Genomic DNA, 20,290 nt, shown 5'->3' with positions numbered 1-20,290 from the left:
TTTGTTAAGTTGTTATGACAAGATTGATGATGTATGTTTCTTTCTACTATAAGTTGCAACTTCAAATGTTTTCTTTGTTAAACCTAGTTGAAACTTGCTTTATTCATAGTTAAATTTCCTACTTTAAATTATTGCTTTCAGGCTTGTTATTGTGTAACTTTATGTAAGTAACAAAAAAATTTATCCATTTGATCTCCTAGTAATAATTTTGGTTTAGCCCACCCACCAAATAATTCATGGTTCCGCTATTGCAAACTATTCAACATTGGTAAGGTTTCCTTAGAAATTTTTGTGATAACCAAACCGAATGAAATCATTATATTGTTGTTGACCCTAAAAACTACCAAGCTTACATGACGCGCAGGCCAAGTAATTAGTAAACTAACTACATCCTTCGGTTGTTTGAGGGCATGCCAACTCGTCAGCCGAGCTCAGTCGAGGAGTAAAATATGTCGATGTTGCGTTGGGTGCGCTGCTGACTTCTGAATTGTGCGACTGCGGCTAAGGAAGGAACACTCTCAGCTTTTCGGTCCTAGAGCCTGAAGACAAGGCTGCTAGTTCTGCGAAGTTCAATATCAAATTCGTCTTCCAATGTGCTGAATGTAGTAACTTGTAACACCTCGCTTCGCTAAGAAGGCTAATGAGATGACCTCTGCCAATAAGGATTCAAAAATCCTTCTCAATCGAGACTTGGATAAGTAACTAGTCGGCCTCGACGCAGTGCTGTTTATCCAAACTGAAGGTACTCCACAGTCGGCTGATTCTACGGCAACAGTGCTATTTATCCAAACTGAAGATGTTCATCGGTTGCCTTCACAGTGCTGTTTATCCAAATTGAAGATGTGTTGGAGAAAAAGAAAAAAAAAATCTCAAGATGTTTGAGAGGTTTCGCATAGAGCGAGGGTTTGCGCATGGCAAATTGTGTGTTGAGTTGGAGATTCTTTTCCGTTGTCATTGCATCTATATTTATAGTGACTGTATGCTTGCTTGGCACGGCCTGGTCGTCGAGTAGAATTTGACTTCAATCCCAACTAGACAAGCGAGAGCCTATCCTTTAGCAAATAACAGAAAAATAGATAACCTGACTTTGCTTCAGTATTATCACCATTATCCAAAAAACCTATTTTTCCTTTCTTATCTTTTGGATGCATTCCACATGGTCATTTCCCTATATCATGATAGGCTAAAACCTATCACCTACTTACTTTTCTGACAAATTTGTTTGACCAAATAGGAAAATAAAATAATATTCTTTCATTACCCCTTCAATGTCCATCTGATCATGCCATCCCATTCTTCAAGACTTATCTGATCACGCCAAGTGCTGATCTTTGCATGTTCTGTCGGCAAACCCCAATTAATTCGAACTATGTTATTGCTTTTAAATTTGAGATAATTTGAAACTCATTTATCCCGTATTAGAAAATGTCAAAATACTTCACCATTAAAAGATAACATCATGATTAAAACCACAATATATCATTCAATAATAATTATCTTAACTACTCTGTCATTGAACGATTGAGAGCTATGTTCATCAACGGCCTCGATCACTTGGGCCGATGGTGTAAAATCGGGTCAAAACATTGCCCCCTAGTTTCCTTGAGCTTCGGCTCATGAACCGAATGGTTAAGGAAATTAATTGTTCGTAACCAATAAAAACCTGTTGTAGCTCTCAACTGCTGAGGTCGAGAAAAATTTGGAGAGTCGAGAAAAAATAGGGGCTGAGACAAACCACTCCTTGCAGCTCGGCTTGTCATCCATTAAAGATGTTGCAATCACTTTTCTGAAACAATGACACTTAGCCAAGTTTTCCCTGTCATTCAACCATCCACTACTGTCATTCAGCTACTATTATCATCGGCCGAATAATTAATAGGGCCAAGAAAAACCTGATTCTTGGTAGCTGGGCCTGCCATAAATCATGAATGCTCTGATCACTTCTTGGTAATGGCATCCTGAAGTGCTATATATATATATATAACCCCATGACCGACTGGTGTATATATCTATGGCATCTTGATGTGACAAGACATACACATATATATACATATATATGTATATTAATCCCATGAAATGATGATGTTGGCCATGACTATAAAATTTCAAACAAATGGCCACAAATGGCTTTGTTAAAACCAAGGCTTGAAATGATGTTGTCAGCCATACATGTCTTTATCACACTCCTTTCTGACTTGATGACTAAAGCTATGGTCGAAGAAACATGTGGTCGAGGACAGCTATGGCCAAAGACAGGAACTGCTGACTTAGTAATCAGGACTAGTTGAAAAATTAGGAAGCCGAGTCATCAGCCGACCGAGGATTTTATCCTTAGCTGTTGCATCTCGACCAACTCGTCGAATTTGGTCCAATCTCAATTTTTATCTTGGCTTGGCATGATAATCAAACTTCGGTCGAGCTCGGTATGGCCGAAATGTTGGTAAGGAAGAATGGCCAAGGATGGGTAGGTGTAGAGCATGCTGCAAATATTCTTTTTAGCTGTCGAGGTTACCCAATTTTATCAGTCATTCGTGTTTTGGATTTCGACCGAAATAGTCTACCAAAGACTTTAATTTTTTAAACCGAGCACAACATCTTTTGGATTGCCGCACCACCTTGTTGCCCCCTTTATTTTCTTATACATCGGCCTGAAAGGCCGAATGGTTAAGAAAATAATTTATTCATTATATATATATTTTAGTAAACGAAAATAAAAGTGGCCAAACCATAATCAAGAGGAGGCCAACAATGTTTTATTCCGAGCTGAGATCGTTTAATACCAATATAGCTAATCAAACTGTGCACTGGGCCGAAAAAATGATCTCCAAATATTTTTGACTTGGTGAAATATTTTTTATTAGCCGCCAAATGTGTTGAACAATTATCATGCCCCCCAGGCATAATAATTTCGTCAATTTCGACTTTTAACTCAAACAACTGAGCCAAATGAGATATCTCTATATCGGCTTTATCGCCAATAATCATATCAATTAGCATGGTTTTTTCAGCTAGGCCCATGTCTCGGCCTTGTTCGTCATTGGAGCACTCTTCTGACGAATCATTTTCTATGTTGATTTGTGGCTTAGAGACTTGAACTTTTGCTTTTAGGCCTACCACAATTTTTGTCTCAACCGAAAAAACAAGTGGCCTAGGTTCTTTTTCGGCCATCTCAACAATCTTCTTAGGCCGAATGTTGGTTGTGGCCAGAGCGAAAAATTGCCCCCCGGCCCTAGCCTTTTTTCAAGAATTCTACAGTACTCCTCAAGGAGTTTTGTTTGCTTTCGACACTTTCTTTTAATAGGCACCAAATCTCATCCTGATTGTGATCTTGATATATTATGTGAACTTTGTAGTTTTAGCACTTAGTCCCACTGGGCGTGCCAAAATGTTGACCCTAAAAACTACCAACCTGCATGGCGCACAGGCCAGGTAATTAGTAAGCTAACTACGTCATTCGGTTGTTTGCGGGGTGTGCCAACTCGTTAGCCGAGGAGTAAAATATGTTGATGTTGCGTTGGGTGTGCTGTTGACTTCTGAATCGCTCGATTGCGACCGAGGAAGGAACACTCTCGGCCTTCAGGTCCTAGAGCCTGAAGACAAGGCTGCTAGTTCTGCGAAGTTCAATATCAAATTCAACTTTCAATGTGCCGAATGTAGTAACTTGTAACATCTCACTTCATCGAGAAGGCTAATGAGATGACCTCTACCAATAAGGATTCGAAAATCCTTCTTGACCGAGACTTGAATAGGTAACCAATCGGCCTCGATGCAGTGCTGTTTATCCAAACTGAAGGTGCTCCACGGTCTGCTGATTCTACGGCAACAATGTTGTTTATCTAAACTGAAGATGTTTGCCGGTTGCCTTCACAGTGCTGTTTATCCAAACTGAAGATGTGTTGGTGAAAAAGAAAATAAAAAATCTCAAGATGTTTGAGAGGTTTCGCGTAGAGCGAGGGTTTGCACATAGTAGTTTGCTTGTTGAGTTGGAGATCCTTTTCCGTTGTCATTGCATCTGTATTTATAGTGACTGTATGCTTGCTTGGCACAACCTCATCCTCGAGTAGAATTTGACTTCAATCCCAACTAGACAAGCGAGAGCCTAACCTTTAGCAAATAACAGAAAAATAGATAACCTGACTTTGCTTCAGTATTATCACCATTATCTAAAAAACCTATTTTTCCTTTCTTATCTTTTGGATGCATTCCACGTGGTCATTTCCCTATATCATGATAGGCTAAAACCTATCACCTACTTACTTATCTGACAAATTTGTTTGACCAAATGGGAAAATAAAAGAATATTATTTCATTATCCCTTCAAGGCCCATCTGATCATGCCATCACATTCTTCAAGACTTATCTGATCACGCCAAGTGTTGATCTCTGCATGTTCTGTCAGCAAACCCCAATTAATTCGAACTATGTTATTGCTTCTAAATTGGAGATAATTTGAAACTCATTTATCCCGTATTAGAAAATGTCAAAATACTTCACCATTAAAAGATAACATCATGATTAAAACCACAATATATCCTTCAATAATTATTATCTTAACTACTCTGTCATCCAACGATTGAGAGCTATGTTCATCATCGGCCTCGATCGCTTGGGCCGATGGTGTAAAATCGGGTCCAAACAATTGTATAGTCCTGAAAATTTCTTACACGACTCGTTAACACAACACGAAAAATAATGGGTTTCCGGTCAACATGATAACTAATCGGGTTATTATCGGGTCACACGATAATAACACGTTAATAATGGGTCCTTAATAGGTTTACATGAAAGTGACATGCAAGTAACCTGTTTCGACACGATAAGAAAAAATTTATTTTGATGATTTTAACTTTTTAAACTACTAAAAAACTTACTATAAAATAATAGATATAATGACTACGTATATATTGTTTATTAATTATTATTCTATATAAATTTTAAAATTTAAGTTTTATTTATTTATTTATTTTTATAGTATATTATAGGCAAATATTGAGATTAAAAATCATAAAACACATTAAAAATAAAAATATCAAGTAATTTAAAAATACCAAACACATTAAGAAATTATAATAGTTAATTTATATGTGTGAAAAATATGAAAAAAATATGCAAATGCTCGTAGTTGCATCATCTATGCTTTGAGGATGGGTATATGATCGTTTGAATTTATAAAACCATACAAACTCTCATGAATAGTATTTTTAAGGGAGTTCAAAATAAACAAAATTCATAATCATTAATGTATAAGTTTGAAAGATATGAAAGCATAACAAATGTTTATAATTGCATCCTCAAAGCTTAGACGATGGTTACATGGTCGTTTAGATTTTTAAAACCCTCCAAATCTCATGAACAATATGTTTTATTTGAGTGCAAAATTAATAATAATTATTGTAGAAGTGTGAAAAATGTAATCACTCGTAATGAAAAGATTTACAACTTTCATGAAGGGGTTAACTTTGAAATTTAGTATGTATATACTAATTTAGTATTATGTTTTTCATTTTCATTTTTATTGATTTAAAATATATTTTTCTTAACGGGTAACGGGTCGGGTCATATTACCTGATAATATTAATGGGTTGATTTCGGGTCGGTCATATTACCCGTACTTTAATAGGTATTACATTACACGACCCATTAAGCTATCGGGTATGACATGAATACGAGAAACACGACACGAATGCCAGGTCTAATATTGTAGTTGGTTTGATCATGGGTTTGGAATGAAATAATCGATCCAATTTGGTCGTGCCCCCACTACCCACACTTAGGTTGGATTGATTGATTGATCGCTGGAAGATGGCTTAACATATTCTTGTGACTTTAAGTTCTAAGTAGTTTGATATCTTCAGGTGCTAGGCATTCAGTCCATTAGGCTTGCGGTTAATATACTTCACTTTCAAGTAAATGGTACGTAGTTGGTCAAGATAGTGTAATAGGTGCATCGAGTAGGGAAAGGTCAATGCGAAGTAGGCCAATAAGGGCAAGTACCTTCGATTAACACTTCTGGGTTTAAAAAAAGGAATTGTTATTGGCACTTCAAAAATCTCATTCTACACTCCAAACTTTCTATATTTGGAAAGAAAAATACACTTGTGAGAAGTGTAGAATGAGATTTTTAGAGTACTAATAACACTTCCCTTAAAAAAAGACCAATAGTAAGTTTTTTTAAAGAAAAATTTACTAAATTAAGGAGAATAGGAGTTTTAAATCTAAGATGCACATAATTACAAATGATCCTTGCATGTGCCTCTGCTTAACAAGTGACCTAATTACTAGTAGACCGTGAGGTCCACACTTCACCAAACTCTCCACTACTCTCTTATCACGTGTCACTCTCCCCTATACTCTTGGAACTCTCTCGACTCCTTTCTGCCATCACTCTCTCGGACTCCCTTAGCTCTCTCTCTTTCCTTCCCTCAAACTCTCTACCTCTCCCGTCTCTTTGTGCTACATCGAGGTGGTCCAGTGGCAATCATTGAGCCCTGAAGACGCACCCATCAAACCACTTCCATCCTCCTTGCTTCTCTCAAACACTCTCTTTCTTTTCTTCATATTGTGCTCACTGCATAGATGCAGCAATGGTAGCCACCATCGCTACACTTCCCAGTGAGATTTCATAATTTTCTGACCAATGATTTGAGGATAGAAACCACGCGGGGATGCTTTCCCTAGTTTTTCGATGAGATTTTGAGGTTTTGGATGCCATTTCCTGCCAACTCCGGCCATGACTCCATTCCCTATTGTATATTTCAAACCCTTACTTCACGAGCTTCATTTTGACTTTTATTTCATTGAAAATGGTTAAGTTTTGAGCTCGAACGAAGCTCTGGAATCGCTGCCCAGATTCCGGCTGATTCGGTGACCTGTAACCGGGTTGACCTAGCCCGATTCCAAAAAAAGGGCCTAAACTTGGATCCGGAACCAAACCCGAAATTTGATTCGGCCCATTTCAGAAAATGGATATGAAATATTCTTTATGTTGACTTTTTCAAAATTTCTCAGAAACCCTCCTAGGCTAATTTTGATGCCCTAAGTTTTCTTTTGGCTTCCATTTAGTGAAATTCCAAAGTTTTAATGTAGTTGACCGCCTCGGTGGCTTGGTTGACTTTTTAAGGTTGATCGTTGACTTTTCATTGACTTTTTACGAAAAATTTGCTAGGGGACCCTTTTTGGCGTATTTCGACGCCTTGATTCCAACTCCGCACTCTGTTTTCTCAAATTTAATCATTTTAGTTGAGTTTTACTGACGAGACTCAATATTATGCTTAGGTGTGATTATTATCGGAGACTTTGGCTTTCCTAGCTCAAACGGTTGTAACTTTCACAAGTATCTGTGAGTGGGTCTTTTCTTTTATATAGTATGTATATATTTGTTTAGTTTCCATATATACATCTAATAACGAAGTTCCTACGTGATTGCCATAATTAAATTAACATTTATAAGAAATGTCATAATGATGATAATTAGAAAATCATTATAATCCTACGGGATGAACAGGTATGTGTACTATTTTGGGATGCCTTAATCATATTTATGGTTATGAATAGTATTACGTCGACGGGAATTACCGATTTACCACTGCGTGATTTTATTCATATTATTTGTTCATCGTGTGCTACACTGGTGTTAGTACTCGCCTGGGCCAGGGCCAAGTTTCAAGTGTATGTTCACACCGCACCGTATGCTCACTTTGGATCCATTGTAGGTGCCAGTCCTATCCTAGATTGTTATAGGCAATTACGACTCGTATGTGATGCGCATAGCACCAGTTTTCATGTGATTGTAGTACTAGAGCGTAAATCATTTATTACATCCAATCCTGTTTATGTCAGAATATCTCTGCATGAACTCGTGTGTTCGCATATGTCGATGAGCACTTGATACGATATGTTTGTTTATGCAAGATTATGTGATTATTAGACGTTAGATGTTTTATTTACGAAATATTGTACGTATGGAATTGTTGAGGTATTGCAGGCTCTGATAAGTATTTTTGTACTATATGTAGTATGTTATATTGGAAACTATTCTTGTTTTACGGTAAAGAGTTAATATGTTTTCGAAAAGGTTTTTACAAAGCCTTATTTTTAGGCCCACTCACCCTTGTTTTTCACCCCTCCAGGTTTAGTAGCTGAGCTTTTGTGACGATGAGGAATTCTTGGTAATTCTTGGTATAGCTGATTACCTTTGATGATATAATTCTTATCCTACCCTTATTGTACTTTACTTATGCTCTGACATCACGTGTGAAATTGTTTCATTCCCTCTCATATGCGCACTCTTGCATTTAGACACTTTTAGGTTTAAATTTATTCACATTTTCCACCTCACTACACTTTATGGCTTCGTCACATTCCGGGTGTTAGGCAGCACAACTTGATTCGGAGTCCAAATGGACATTCCGGATCGGGGTTTGTCAGAAGGGATATTCTTCTTTACTTTCAAATCTTGAGGAATAATGATTTCACAAACAATTTAATCTCCCAACCCCTTAGTGTAAATATATTTTTTTATAAAAAAACATTGAATAATTACCTATAAGTGGTTAATTATCTTGGTATTTAGGGTCTTTCTCTTCAATGCACTTCATCTCATGTTCAAACTGTTCTCTCTTCCCTTAGTGTAGATTAGTGTAAAATATCTTGGTATTTAGCAGAGTGATAATGTTAGTGGGTTAGCGGAGGAGAATCGGTGGGTGTGAGATGGAACCTGCACTAAGTACATAAGCATGATTGCTTTCTGCAATTGTAGAAAAGTGATATGTGGAGAAAGACTTACATAGAACATGTTCATCGTCATGTGACATCCCCCATCCTGTAATATATTTTTCAGTGCAGGTTTTTCTCTACATGACAATATATTATTAAATTTGAACGTCACACGACGTTGAATCCGTTTCATATATAAATTGTTCTCCAACATATAGGGTGTGGCGTGATTTGTTAAATGGTCTTCACTCTCCACCAAGAAAAAAAAATGCTAAGTAGCCACTTGTAGTGGTAATCATTGGTTCACTTTTTGATATTTCCTTGAGGGAATAGAATAATTTACCTAGAAATTATTTGGTAAAGATCCAAATTAATAAGAACACCTAAAAGCAGCAAATTATGGGCAAATAGAGTATGTATGATGCTGCCACCAAGAGTTCCACTTTCCTCAACATACTATTGTGGAAGTATAGGCTATTTGCAAGATGACTTTATTATTATTATTATTCTTTTAATATAGAAGGTCTCACTGTCCATCGATAATGGATTGATTCTCTTTTTATGTATTTTCGGTATCACATAAGGTTTCAGCGTATTTTTACTTCTCAAGTCAAACGATATGTTAAAGCATAGTGGATGAACCCATACAATTTCGTGGAACTCAAACTCATATTGAGAATTTCAAAAATTTACTCGCTTTTTACTATACCAACCTCTTAGACCATTTCCAACCGTTAGGCTAAAAGCCAAATTTTTTAGCCCATAAAATTTAGCTTTTAGCCTAGAAACAGCTTTTTCTGCTCCAACATTTTTGATCTAAAATTTTAGCTCGGAATTATTAAAGAATGAACTTAGGCTATTTTTATTAAATTAATTTAAAAAAAAATATGTAAACTATCGTAAATTAATTTTATGAACATTTTAATCTAAAAATATTTAAATTCCGATAAATATTGAAAAATCACTAAATTTTCCACAAATCAAGCCTCAAACTTTCACCAATCTTTCAACCCTGGGCTAACTTTCAATTCACCAACCGTTCAGCACCAAACTTTCAAGGTTCACCAACCGTTCAACTTTCATCAATCATCCTTTATATAAACATATCTCGATATTAGTTGATCACACAATATTCTCTATATTCAATCATCCTCTATATTAACCATCCTCTATATTCACCAATCTTTCAAATTTCAAAGAGTTTTTGTTTCCTAAAAATCCTCAATATCTCATCAATGGGTGATAGAAGAAGGCGTAACATGGCAATGCAGATGGCATAATACCAAGCAAGGATTGAGATTGAGGATGCAGAATTGTTCAACGCCGAAGATGAACTTGTAAACTCGTTTATGCAATCTGAGCACCATGGCGAATCTAGCCATTGTGGTTCTGTCACGGGGCGTTCATATGTACAGCATGATAGAGAAAAGTGTCATGATCGAATGATGAAAGATTATTTCATTAAGCGTCTGAGATTTCCTACTCATTATTTTTGGAGGCGGTTTCGAATAAGGAGAGAGCTTTTTGACAGCATCTTGAACGCATTTGTCAATCATGACCACTACTTTGCAAGGAAGATAGATGTCACAGACCGAAAAGGTCTATCACCTCATCAGAAGCTCACATCTGCATTTCACATGCTAGCTAATGAGTGCTCTGTAGACTCAACTGACGAGTATTGCCGATTTGTGAAGAGTACTACTATTGAGAACCTGAAGCACTTCTGTAAGGCAGTTGAAGCTATATATGAAGCCACATACCTCCGCAAGCCAAATCGCGAAGACTTAAAGTGGCTTCTACGCAAGGCAGACAAAAGAGGCTTCCCTGGCATGATAGGAAGTCTCGATTGTATACATTAGGAGTGGAAGAATTGTCCTACTGCTTGGGTTGGCCAATTCAAGAGTTGTCATAACAAGCCAACCATCGTGCTCGAGACTGTGGCGTCTTACGACACATAGATTTGGCATGCTTTCTCAACGTTCTTTGGTCTTCTCCTCCGTTTGATGATGTTGTAATGGATGGGCACCATAATTTCAGTACAAGGTAAATGGTAATAGGTATAAGCTAGGTTACTACCTAACTGATGGTATTTATCCTAGTTGGTCTACCTTTGTCAAAAGTTTTTCTCATCTCGATAGTACAAAGAAAAAATTATTTTCGCAGAGGCAAGAGTCTTACAGGAAGGATGTGGAGAGAGCGTTCGGGATCCTACAAGCTCGATGGGCCATTGTTAGAAGGCTTGCATGATTTTGGCAGATCGAAGACCTCCATTTAATCATGATGACGTGCATAATTTTGCATAACATGATTGTGGAAGAGGAGTACATCGAAATTGAAGAAGATTCAGACAGAGATGTGGATGATGACCAACCAACACATGCGGGATCTATTGCAAGAGATGTTGAATATCTCGCTCCAACCACATATAAGACCCGACAGGATAGGTCACCTTGAGTGAGTATATGAGACATTTAAATAGAATTCAAGCTCCTCAATGTCATGACACACTCCGCAATGATTTGGTTGAGCATGTATGGCACCAAGAAGGTGAACGTTGTTGATGTTGGTTAAGCATTTATGTAATAATTTTAAGTGTACTATGTTGTTATTTTCTAGTAATAAATTTAAGTGTCTTCTTGTGCAAAGTATTTTGTCTACTACGTTGGATAAATTATTGAATGGAGGTTAAATTATTGAAGGCATCAATTCTACATCGAAGTGTGGAATAATAAGTACAATAATTATTGAAGGCATCTAGATTAATAGAAACAATAATTAATAAACCACATAAACTTAATACAACTGATAATTCATAAACCACATAATTAATAAACTACATAAACTTAATACAAACGATAATTAGTAAACTTAATTAATAAAACACATAATTCATACACTACATAAACTTAATAATCATATCCACCATCTTCACTTGGTGATGGACTTCGTACAGGACTTGGGATATAGGGTTCAGATGATTCATCATCTTGAAACATACTCCTTGAGGCAGACTTTCGCAAAATTTCATTTTGCTTACCACATAAGAACTTCTTCCTCTCTGGAGTGTATTTGCTGAGGTCCTCCATCATCAAATTAATTTCAAACCTATCTTGCTCCCTATCCAAGATTTCCTTCATTTGCAAACGCATTCGGGCCGTTTCTTCTTGGTGAGCGCTATAGGTTTCGTTCAATTTTGCAATTCCGATAGCAAAGTGTCCACTCATTGGATCTTGGGACTTCCCTTTTCTCTTTGCTTCCTTTTACTTATCTCTTCCCGGAGGCCTTGTAAAAGAATGAGATGGGGTCATTTCATCGACACCTTCATCTCCGGCATTTGTCTGTGCGGCTTCACGTTGAAATAATCTTCCCCATTGTTGGTCCGCATTGGTTCCCCACCTCGGACAATCCTTGAGGATGTCCCAAGCATGTTGCAACTTTAAAACTTGATTTTTTGGGGTTATTCTTGTCTTGTAAATTTCCATTGCTTTGTCACCCTATGCAAAAAGTACATAAAAATAATTAGTTGCAAAATAATATTATGTACATGACAAATAAAATATCAAGAACAAAATTCACAATTTATGTGGCGCTCCTTCCACTAGCCATGCCAACCACAGCTCTCTCCAAGCTTCCATTCCATAAAGTGCATGCTTTGTTGATAGTCTTCCACCGATCATAAACACCACCACCGTCCCACCCACCGCCATTGCAATTTTCTTGAAACTTTGCAATGATTTTATCCTACAAAACCTTCTTATTTTGATTTGTGCCAACTGCACCATCTTCGCTAATAGAAACCCATGCCAAGCATAAAGCAACATCTTCCTCACAGGTCCAATTATGACCTCTAATATGCTCTATTGCCATGTTGAGCAATTTGGAAATGGAAAGAAATGGTAGAAAGATAAATTGGAAGAATTGTAGGAGAAAATTGAGTTTTGTGTGGATGTTTAAACAAATACATAGGTATTTATAGAGTTTTTGGGTGAATTTTGAGTTAAATAATTTTTTTAATTATTTTAGCAGTTGGATTTAAATTTGGGCCGTTAGAATTTTTTTTTTTACCGTTAGATTTGATTATATTCGATCTCAGCCATTGGATTCAACAATATATAAATATAAAAACAAAAAAAAATTTGAATCTAGGCCATTGGATTAACCAACGGCCTGTAGATTGTGGCCGTTGGATGGAAGTAGTCGTTGGAGGCGATGCGGAACGTGGCCGACAGGCCCACATGGGCGGGGCCCTCACTGTTTGAGGCGTTGCGCGTTGCGCAAGTTGGGCAATTGGGTGGGCTGCGTTTAGCGCACAAACGCCCATTTTCACTCTGTTCGGTGGAGCACACACCAATTTCTAGGCTAAAATTTGGGCGGAATCTGGCCTTGGTTTAGCATTTAGCATTTAGCCCAAATTTTCCCCTTGGGTTGGGTTGGGTTTGGGGGGAAATTTTGGGGGGTAATATGACCTTAATATATAACAAAATGATTCCTTTTTTGGTTAGTAATAGAATAAAATGAGTAAGGATCAATCAAACATTAAAGGGAGATCGGTATAGGGCAAGCCATTATGCAATTTTGCAATGGGATGACGTCAGTAAACCATTAGGAGAGTTCGGAGGAGAAATGGAATATTTAAAAGACCCCGCTTTTCACTTTTGATTTCGCTCACCCAATACGTCATCCCAGCCACACTCCATATACATATAAATAGCACCCGACCACTCCCAAACTTCTCTCTCTCTCAGTCGTTCTACTAGCCAAAGCTCTCGTACTAATTAATCAAGGGAAAATGGTGATGTCTAAAGAACAAGAACACCCCAAGAAAGCCTTTGGTTGGGCTGCCAGGGATTCATCTGGGGTTTTCTCTCCATTCTCAAGAAGGTCAGTGTTAATACAAACTTCATCATCAAGTTCTTGTTTACTCACTCTTTTTATATGTTCTCTGAAAATTACGTTCTTTTGGTTGCAGGGAAACGGGCGACAAAGATGTAATATTCAGAGTGTTATACTGTGGGATATGTCATTCGTATTGAGGGTATAAATGTAAATGTAGGTAATAAAGATCCTACTTAGATATTGGATAGATAGCTAAGCTTGTTAAGTGCTTTCCATATACTTGTATATATACAAGTTGTATGATTATTAAAAGTCAATGAAAAGATTATTTCTCAATATGGTATCAACCGCCTTCTATCTTACGACCTGATCCAAAGACGTTACCGCCTTGCGACTTTTCTTCTTCCTTCCTTCTACTTACGATCGCCGTCTTGATCTCCCAAACCCTAACTCTGTGCATCAATGGAGGCTCCTGCTTCTTCATCAGATTCTACTACTCATGGTTATCCACATCCATCCTCTGTCATGGTCTCTCCTCCGGTGACCTCCTCCATCACAATTCAAAATATTGGATCTATGGTACCAATTAAGCTTACCACTACTAATTACCTCACCTGGAGTGCTTTGTTTGCTTCTATTTTTCACTGCTACAATCTCACCGGCATCGTTGATGGCTCAACGCCTTCGCCACCTCAAATGCTATTGGATGATTCTGGCAATCGCACGTCTCTCATCAATCCTGAGTATGTTTCTTGGTATGAGAATGATCAAAACATTCTCATCTGGCTAAATTCCACATTGTTTGAAACCCTAATTCCTTACACTGTTGAAGTTAATTCTTCTCGCGAACTTTGGGCGAAGTTGGAGTCTCGATTGGCTGCTGCTTCTCAATCTCACATTCATGATCTTCGATCGCGTCTGCGCACCATTACAAAAGGTGGCCAATGGCCGATTCTGACAAATTGAGGAAATCGTAGATGCTCTTGCGAGTGCTGGAGCTCCGGTAGCCGATTCCGAGCTCATTTCTGTCACACTTCATGGACTACCATTGGAGTATGATTCTTTTGTTGATGTTATTCAATTTCGCATCGGATCGACTACCATTGATGAATTGCATGGCTTTCTTCTGAGTAAAGAAATTCAGTTGAATAATCGGAAGAAATCGCCTCTCACTGCTCTTTTCCAGGCGTTTAATTCTTCTACGGGTCTTCTTCCCACACCATTTATGGCTCCTTGGGCTTACACTGCTCCAGTTTATTCTTCACAGCCTTTCTCTCAAGGTTGTTCTTCTAATTACTCTCAAAATCATGGTAGTTCTTCAAACCCTAGAAATTTCCAAGGCAGGGGTAATTTCAGAGGCAACTCTCAACGCACCTATTACCGGTCGAATAATCAGTGCTCTTCTCGTGGTGGTCATTCTTTCTCTGGCAAACGCACTCCTTGCCAAATATGCCATCAATATGATCATGAAGCATTTGACTGTCCACAGCGCATGAATCCTAGCTACACTGGATCTTCATCTCACTCTGCTATGGTTGCTCATACTAATCCTACTTCATCTGCTCCCACTTGGCTTGTTGATTCTGGCGCCAGTTCTCACATGATAATAACTACACAAATCTGCAAAATCCTGAGCCTTATCGTGGTCATGAGCAGGTCTACATTGGTGATGGCAAAGGTTTGCCCATTCATCACTCTGGTTCTTCTTCTTTAAATACTGATCACCATTGTTTTCAGTTGAAAAATGTTCTTCATGTGCCTGATTTAAAGCAAAATTTATTATCTGCGAATCAATTTCTTCTTGACAACTGGTGTTCCATGCATCTTTATCCTTTTCACTTCACTGTGAAGGATATTTCTTCGGGGAAGATGCTTTTTAGTGGACCAGTTCGTGATGGATTATACCCTTTTCATACTTCATATCCTGCTCCTGGTTCTCCACACTTGTTTGGTGCTACAACAATAGCTTATCAGGATCTTTGGCACAAGAGACTTGGCCATCCATCTACCAAAGTTTTAAATAAATTGGCCTCTACTTCATGTATTTCTATGTCTCGTACTATGAATAACACTTCCTGTTTCGATTGTGCTGTAAGAAAAAGCTCTAAGCTTCCTTTTGTTTCTAGTTCTTGTACTACAAGCAAGCCTTTAGAGCTTCTTCACATGGATGTCTGGGGACCAGCTCCTATTTCCTCTGTACATGGTTTTCGATACTATGTGGTAATTGTTGATGACTATACAAAATATTCTTGGCTTTATCCTCTGAAGTTCAAGTCTGATGTTCTTTCTACATTTGTTCACTTCAAGTCTCTTATTGAAAATATGTTAGGTGTCAAAGTTATTTCTATTCGCTCAGATTTTGGTGGTGAATTCTTAAGCTCCAAGTTCTCACAGTTCTTACTTGACCATGGTATTACACACCAACTCAGCTGTCCTCACACTCCTGAGCAAAATGGGTGTGTTGAGCGCAAGCACCAACATCTTGTTGAAACTGCCCGTACTCTATTGACAGTATCTAAAGTTCCACATCAATATTGGGATCATGTCTTCTCTACAGCCATTTATCTCATCAATCGGATACCTACTGCCCATAATGTCTCTCCATGGGAATCTTTATTCAAGAAAGCTCCAGCGTATGCTTCTCTCAAAGTCTTTGGTTGTAGTTGCTTTCCTTGGCTGAAGCCTTACACTACATCTAAGCTAGAAGCAAAGAGCAAACATTGTGTTTTCTTGGGGTATAGTTTAAATCACAGAGGGTATCAATGCCTGGATCCTTTATCTCACCGAATCTATATTTCCCGGCATGTCATATTTGATAAGCACAATTTCCCTTTTCATAATCCTTTACCTGTCTCATCCTCTCAGTCTATATCTTCCTCACCCATACATATAATCCCATCTCAACAGCCCTATTGCCAAACCTATCACCATTCGCCTTTTACTTACTTTGGCTGCTCAATATGATTGGTTTCTCAACCAACTTGATGTCAGCAATGCTTTTCTGCATGGTACTCTTACAGAAACTGTGTTTATGCACCAACCTCCAGGGTTTCAGGATTCTACACAACCTGATTCTGTTTGCAGACTTCATAAATCGTTGTATGGTCTCAAACAAGCTCATCGAGCTTGGTATGATAAACTACATAGTGCCTTACTCTCCTTGGGATTCGTTGGCTCAAAATCGGATCATTCATTGTTTGTTAAGAAGGATCCTCACTTGGTGTTTATCCTTGTCTACGTTGATGACATTCTTGTCACAGGCCCTTCTCCCTAAGCCTGCAAGCATGTTATTAATCAACTTAGTGCTCTCTTTCCTATCAAAGATCTTGGTTCTTTGCATTATTTTCTTGGTATTGAAGTTAAGCGTTCTTCCAAGGATATTTTCATCTCTCAGCCGAAATACATCCTGGACCTGTTGCACAAGGCCAAAATGGATGGTGCCAAACCCTGTGTCACTCCCCTGAGTACATCAAACCTTGATCACTCTTCTCCTCTCTTGGATGATCCTACTGAATATCGATCTCTTGTTGGCGATCTTCAATATCTCACATGGATTAGGCCTGATCTCTCTTTTGCAGTGAATCTTGTTTGTCAGTTTATGCACTGTCCTCGCATTTCCCATCTTCAAGCTGTGAAACGCATTTTGCGTTATCTCAAGGGCTCCATTGAGTGTGGTCTCTGGTTTTCTAAAAGTTCTTCACCACCCTCTCTCATTGCTTATTCCAATGCTAATTGGGCAGGCTACTCCATAGATCGCAGTTCAACTGGTGGTTTTTGCATTTTTCTGGGGAATTCTATCTTTAGTTGGAGTGCTAAGAAGCAATCCACCGTGGCCCGGCCCTTTACAGAAGCTGAATATCGATCGTTGGCTAACACTGCTGCCGAATTATCTTGGATCTGCCAACTTATTGCTGATATTGGTCTTCAACTACCCAGTGTACCAAAGCTGTGGTGTGACAATATATCGGCTATCTCCCTTGCCAAGAATCCCATTTTCCATGCTCGCACTAAGCATGTTGAATTGGACTATCACTACATCCGGGAAAAGGTTTTGGCTCATGAAATTTCTCTGCATTTTGTTTGCTCCCAGGATTAGATAGCTGATATTTGTACCAAGGTTCTGTCCAAATCACGATTTATGTTTCTCCGGTCCAAACTTGCTCTTCGGCAACCTCAATTTAGTTTGAAGGGGGATATTGAAGGTATAAATGTAAATGTAGGTAATAAAGATCCTACTTAGATATTGGATAGATATTGGATAGATAGCTAAGTTTGTTAAGTGCTTTCCATATACTTGTATATATACAGGTTGTATGATTATTAAAAGTCAATGAAAAGATTATTTCTCAATAATTCGGACCTTCACATGGCCAATAACGAATGGGGAATTTCTACCTATCCATTGGTTCCCGGGTACATACTAAACTTTCATTTTAAATGCTACAAGTATTGATGCCAAATAGTACATTGTAGAATGAACACATATGTAAGTATCTGAATTTGGATTTGGTATCCAAAACTAATGGAATGTGAACTGGACAATGCAGACATGAAATTGTTGGTGTAGTGACGGAGGTAGGGAGCAAAGTACAAAAATTCAATGTCGGAGACAAGGTAGGTGTTGGATGCATGGTGGGATCATGTACATCTTGTGAAAATTGTTCCAAGCATCATGAAAATTACTGCCCCAAAGTGATACTCACTTATGGTGCCAAGTACTACGACGGAACCACCACATATGGAGGTTACTCTGACATCATGGTGGCCAATGAGCACTTTGTAGTCCGTATACCAGACAACCTTCCCCTTGATGGAGTGGCTCCTCTCCCATGCGCTGGGATTACAACTTACAGCCCTTTGAGATATTTCGGACTTGACGAACCCGGTATCCATGTGGGTGTGGTGGGTTTAGGCGGTCTAGGCCATGTGGCTGTTAGGTTTGCTAAGGCTATGGGGGTTAAGGTTACTGTCATCAGTACCTCCCCTAATAAGAAGGATGAAGCGATTGAACATCTCTGTGCTGATTCGTTTTTGGTCAGCCGTGATGAAGATCAGTTAAACAAGTTTGTTTAGTAATTCAAGTTGATTTGAAGTGTGTAGGAGTGACTGACCCTTTTTTTTTTCTTTTGTGTGTGTGTGTGTGTGTGTGGATATTTTAGGCTGAAATGGGCACATTGGATGGTATCATTGACACGGTTTCTGCAGTCCACCCTCTATTGCCTTTGATTGGTTTGTTGAAGTCTCACGGAAAGCTAGTGATGGTTGGAGCACCAGAGAAGCCTCTTGAGCTTCCAGTTATTCCGTTGCTCTCGGGTAAGCATGCATATAAAATAATGCAATGACATGTTACTTTTTGTTTCCTCTGTACGACGATATATTTCTACCGAGGGATGGAGGATTTGTAGTATGAAGTGTTTACTTTTTAAACTGTATAATGTCTTCGGCGGCTACTTCTTTACAAGAGTACATTTTGCAATTGCAGGAAGGAAGATAGTAGCTGGGAGTGGCATTGGGGGCATGAAGGAGACGCAAGAGATGATTGATTTTGCAGCCAAGAATAACATAACAGCTGATATTGAGGTTATCCCAATCGATTATGTGAACATTGCCATGGAGCGCCTTTTTAAAGCAGATGTCAGATATCGATTTGTCATTGATATTGGAAACACATTGAAGTCTACCTTGTAGATTTTGCATTGATGCATGGTTGAACTGATGCTCCTTGGGAGATCGAATGGAAATTGAGTTTGCATTCAAGCTGTCTCATTTTTCGGGGGTTTTTTCCCCCTTTCTTTTCTGAAGAATCAACTGTGTTCTTTTTTTTTTTGTTTTTGTCGCATTATGAGCGGAATGTAATGGTGCAATTTGAATTAATAAATAAACAAGATTATGATCTTCATAAACGGTCAGTCACCATGAAGCAGAATGGAGCTCATGTTGGTAACTATTAAAGCGATCTCACTAAGATTGTTCAAGAACTTGATCAACCAAGTCCTAGACGTACTCCTAGCAACATAAAGGATCCAGATGATATCTGAACCACACAAATCTCATATTGCTGGCATCTATATTGCACTACCAATGGAGATATTTGAGAGTTCGAAGGAGTTGGTAAAAGTGCTCGATAAATACACATATCAAGCTTTGTTTTTGTTTTCCAAACACTTATATGTTTTTGGGGCTTGCGTATTCAAAGTGTAAATAAATTGAGACTTGTTCTTATAATTTACATATGCAGTGTCCTAAACATCTGACTTAAAGCTTTTATTGTAAGCTGAATATCTATTTATCCCTTCCCTTAGTTGACAAAGCTAATTTGCCAAACTCAGGTAAAAAAACATTGCTAAACTTAACATCAATTGGGAATCAATAGATGGGTGTTGGAACTTGAATTTTGATGGATCTGTTAAACATTATAGTCTCGCAGCTGCCGGATTTGTTATCCATGTTTCCAACAGTGTTGTTAAAATTGCAGGAGCTATTCCTATAGGTTTTTCTTCAGTTCTTAAACCTGAGCCTATGGGATTAAAGTTTGGTCTTATGTGCACTAAACGGCTTCGATTAAATAATATTTTTGCTGAAAGATATTCTAGACTTTTTATTGTATGATTAAAGGCTCGCATCAATCTGTGGAGAATTTCTTCTATAATGATACATATTTGATCCCTTCTCAGAGAATTCAATGTTCAAGGAGTTCAACATATTTACCGAGAATCAAATTTTGATGCGGATGCTCTAG

At 38.2% G+C, this 20,290-nt stretch overlaps 1 protein-coding gene across 1 annotated transcript; it reads left to right on the top strand.

Annotated features, from left to right (window-relative positions):
- The first annotated feature begins 13,477 nt into the window (after positions 1 to 13,477).
- On the top strand, positions 13,478 to 19,378 carry LOC126623261 (probable mannitol dehydrogenase). The gene is made up of 6 exons (XM_050292097.1): positions 13,478 to 13,596; positions 13,685 to 13,742; positions 17,909 to 17,964; positions 18,099 to 18,618; positions 18,711 to 18,864; positions 19,034 to 19,378. Exons 1-6 carry the CDS (start codon positions 13,505 to 13,507, stop codon positions 19,237 to 19,239), a joined length of 1,086 nt encoding a protein of 361 aa, XP_050148054.1. The 5' UTR covers positions 13,478 to 13,504; the 3' UTR covers positions 19,240 to 19,378.
- Positions 19,379 to 20,290: the final 912 nt, after the last annotated feature.

This window comes from Malus sylvestris, chromosome 1, assembly GCF_916048215.2.
Source record: "Malus sylvestris chromosome 1, drMalSylv7.2, whole genome shotgun sequence".
Taxonomy (NCBI): Eukaryota; Viridiplantae; Streptophyta; class Magnoliopsida; order Rosales; family Rosaceae; genus Malus; species Malus sylvestris.
Note: the sequence above shows the minus strand (reverse complement) of the source record. Positions and strands in the feature narration are given on the sequence as shown.

Excerpts from the sequence above, each read along its gene's own strand:
- LOC126623261 (XM_050292097.1), top strand. The coding sequence starts at position 13,505 with ATGGTGATGTCTAAAGAACAAGAACACCCCAAGAAAGCCTTTGGTTGG. Across the intron at positions 13,743-17,908 it reads ACTGTGGGATATGTCATTCG|GACCTTCACATGGCCAATAA; the intron begins TATTGAGGGTAT and ends CTCAATAATTCG. Across the intron at positions 17,965-18,098 it reads ACCTATCCATTGGTTCCCGG|ACATGAAATTGTTGGTGTAG; the intron begins GTACATACTAAA and ends TGGACAATGCAG.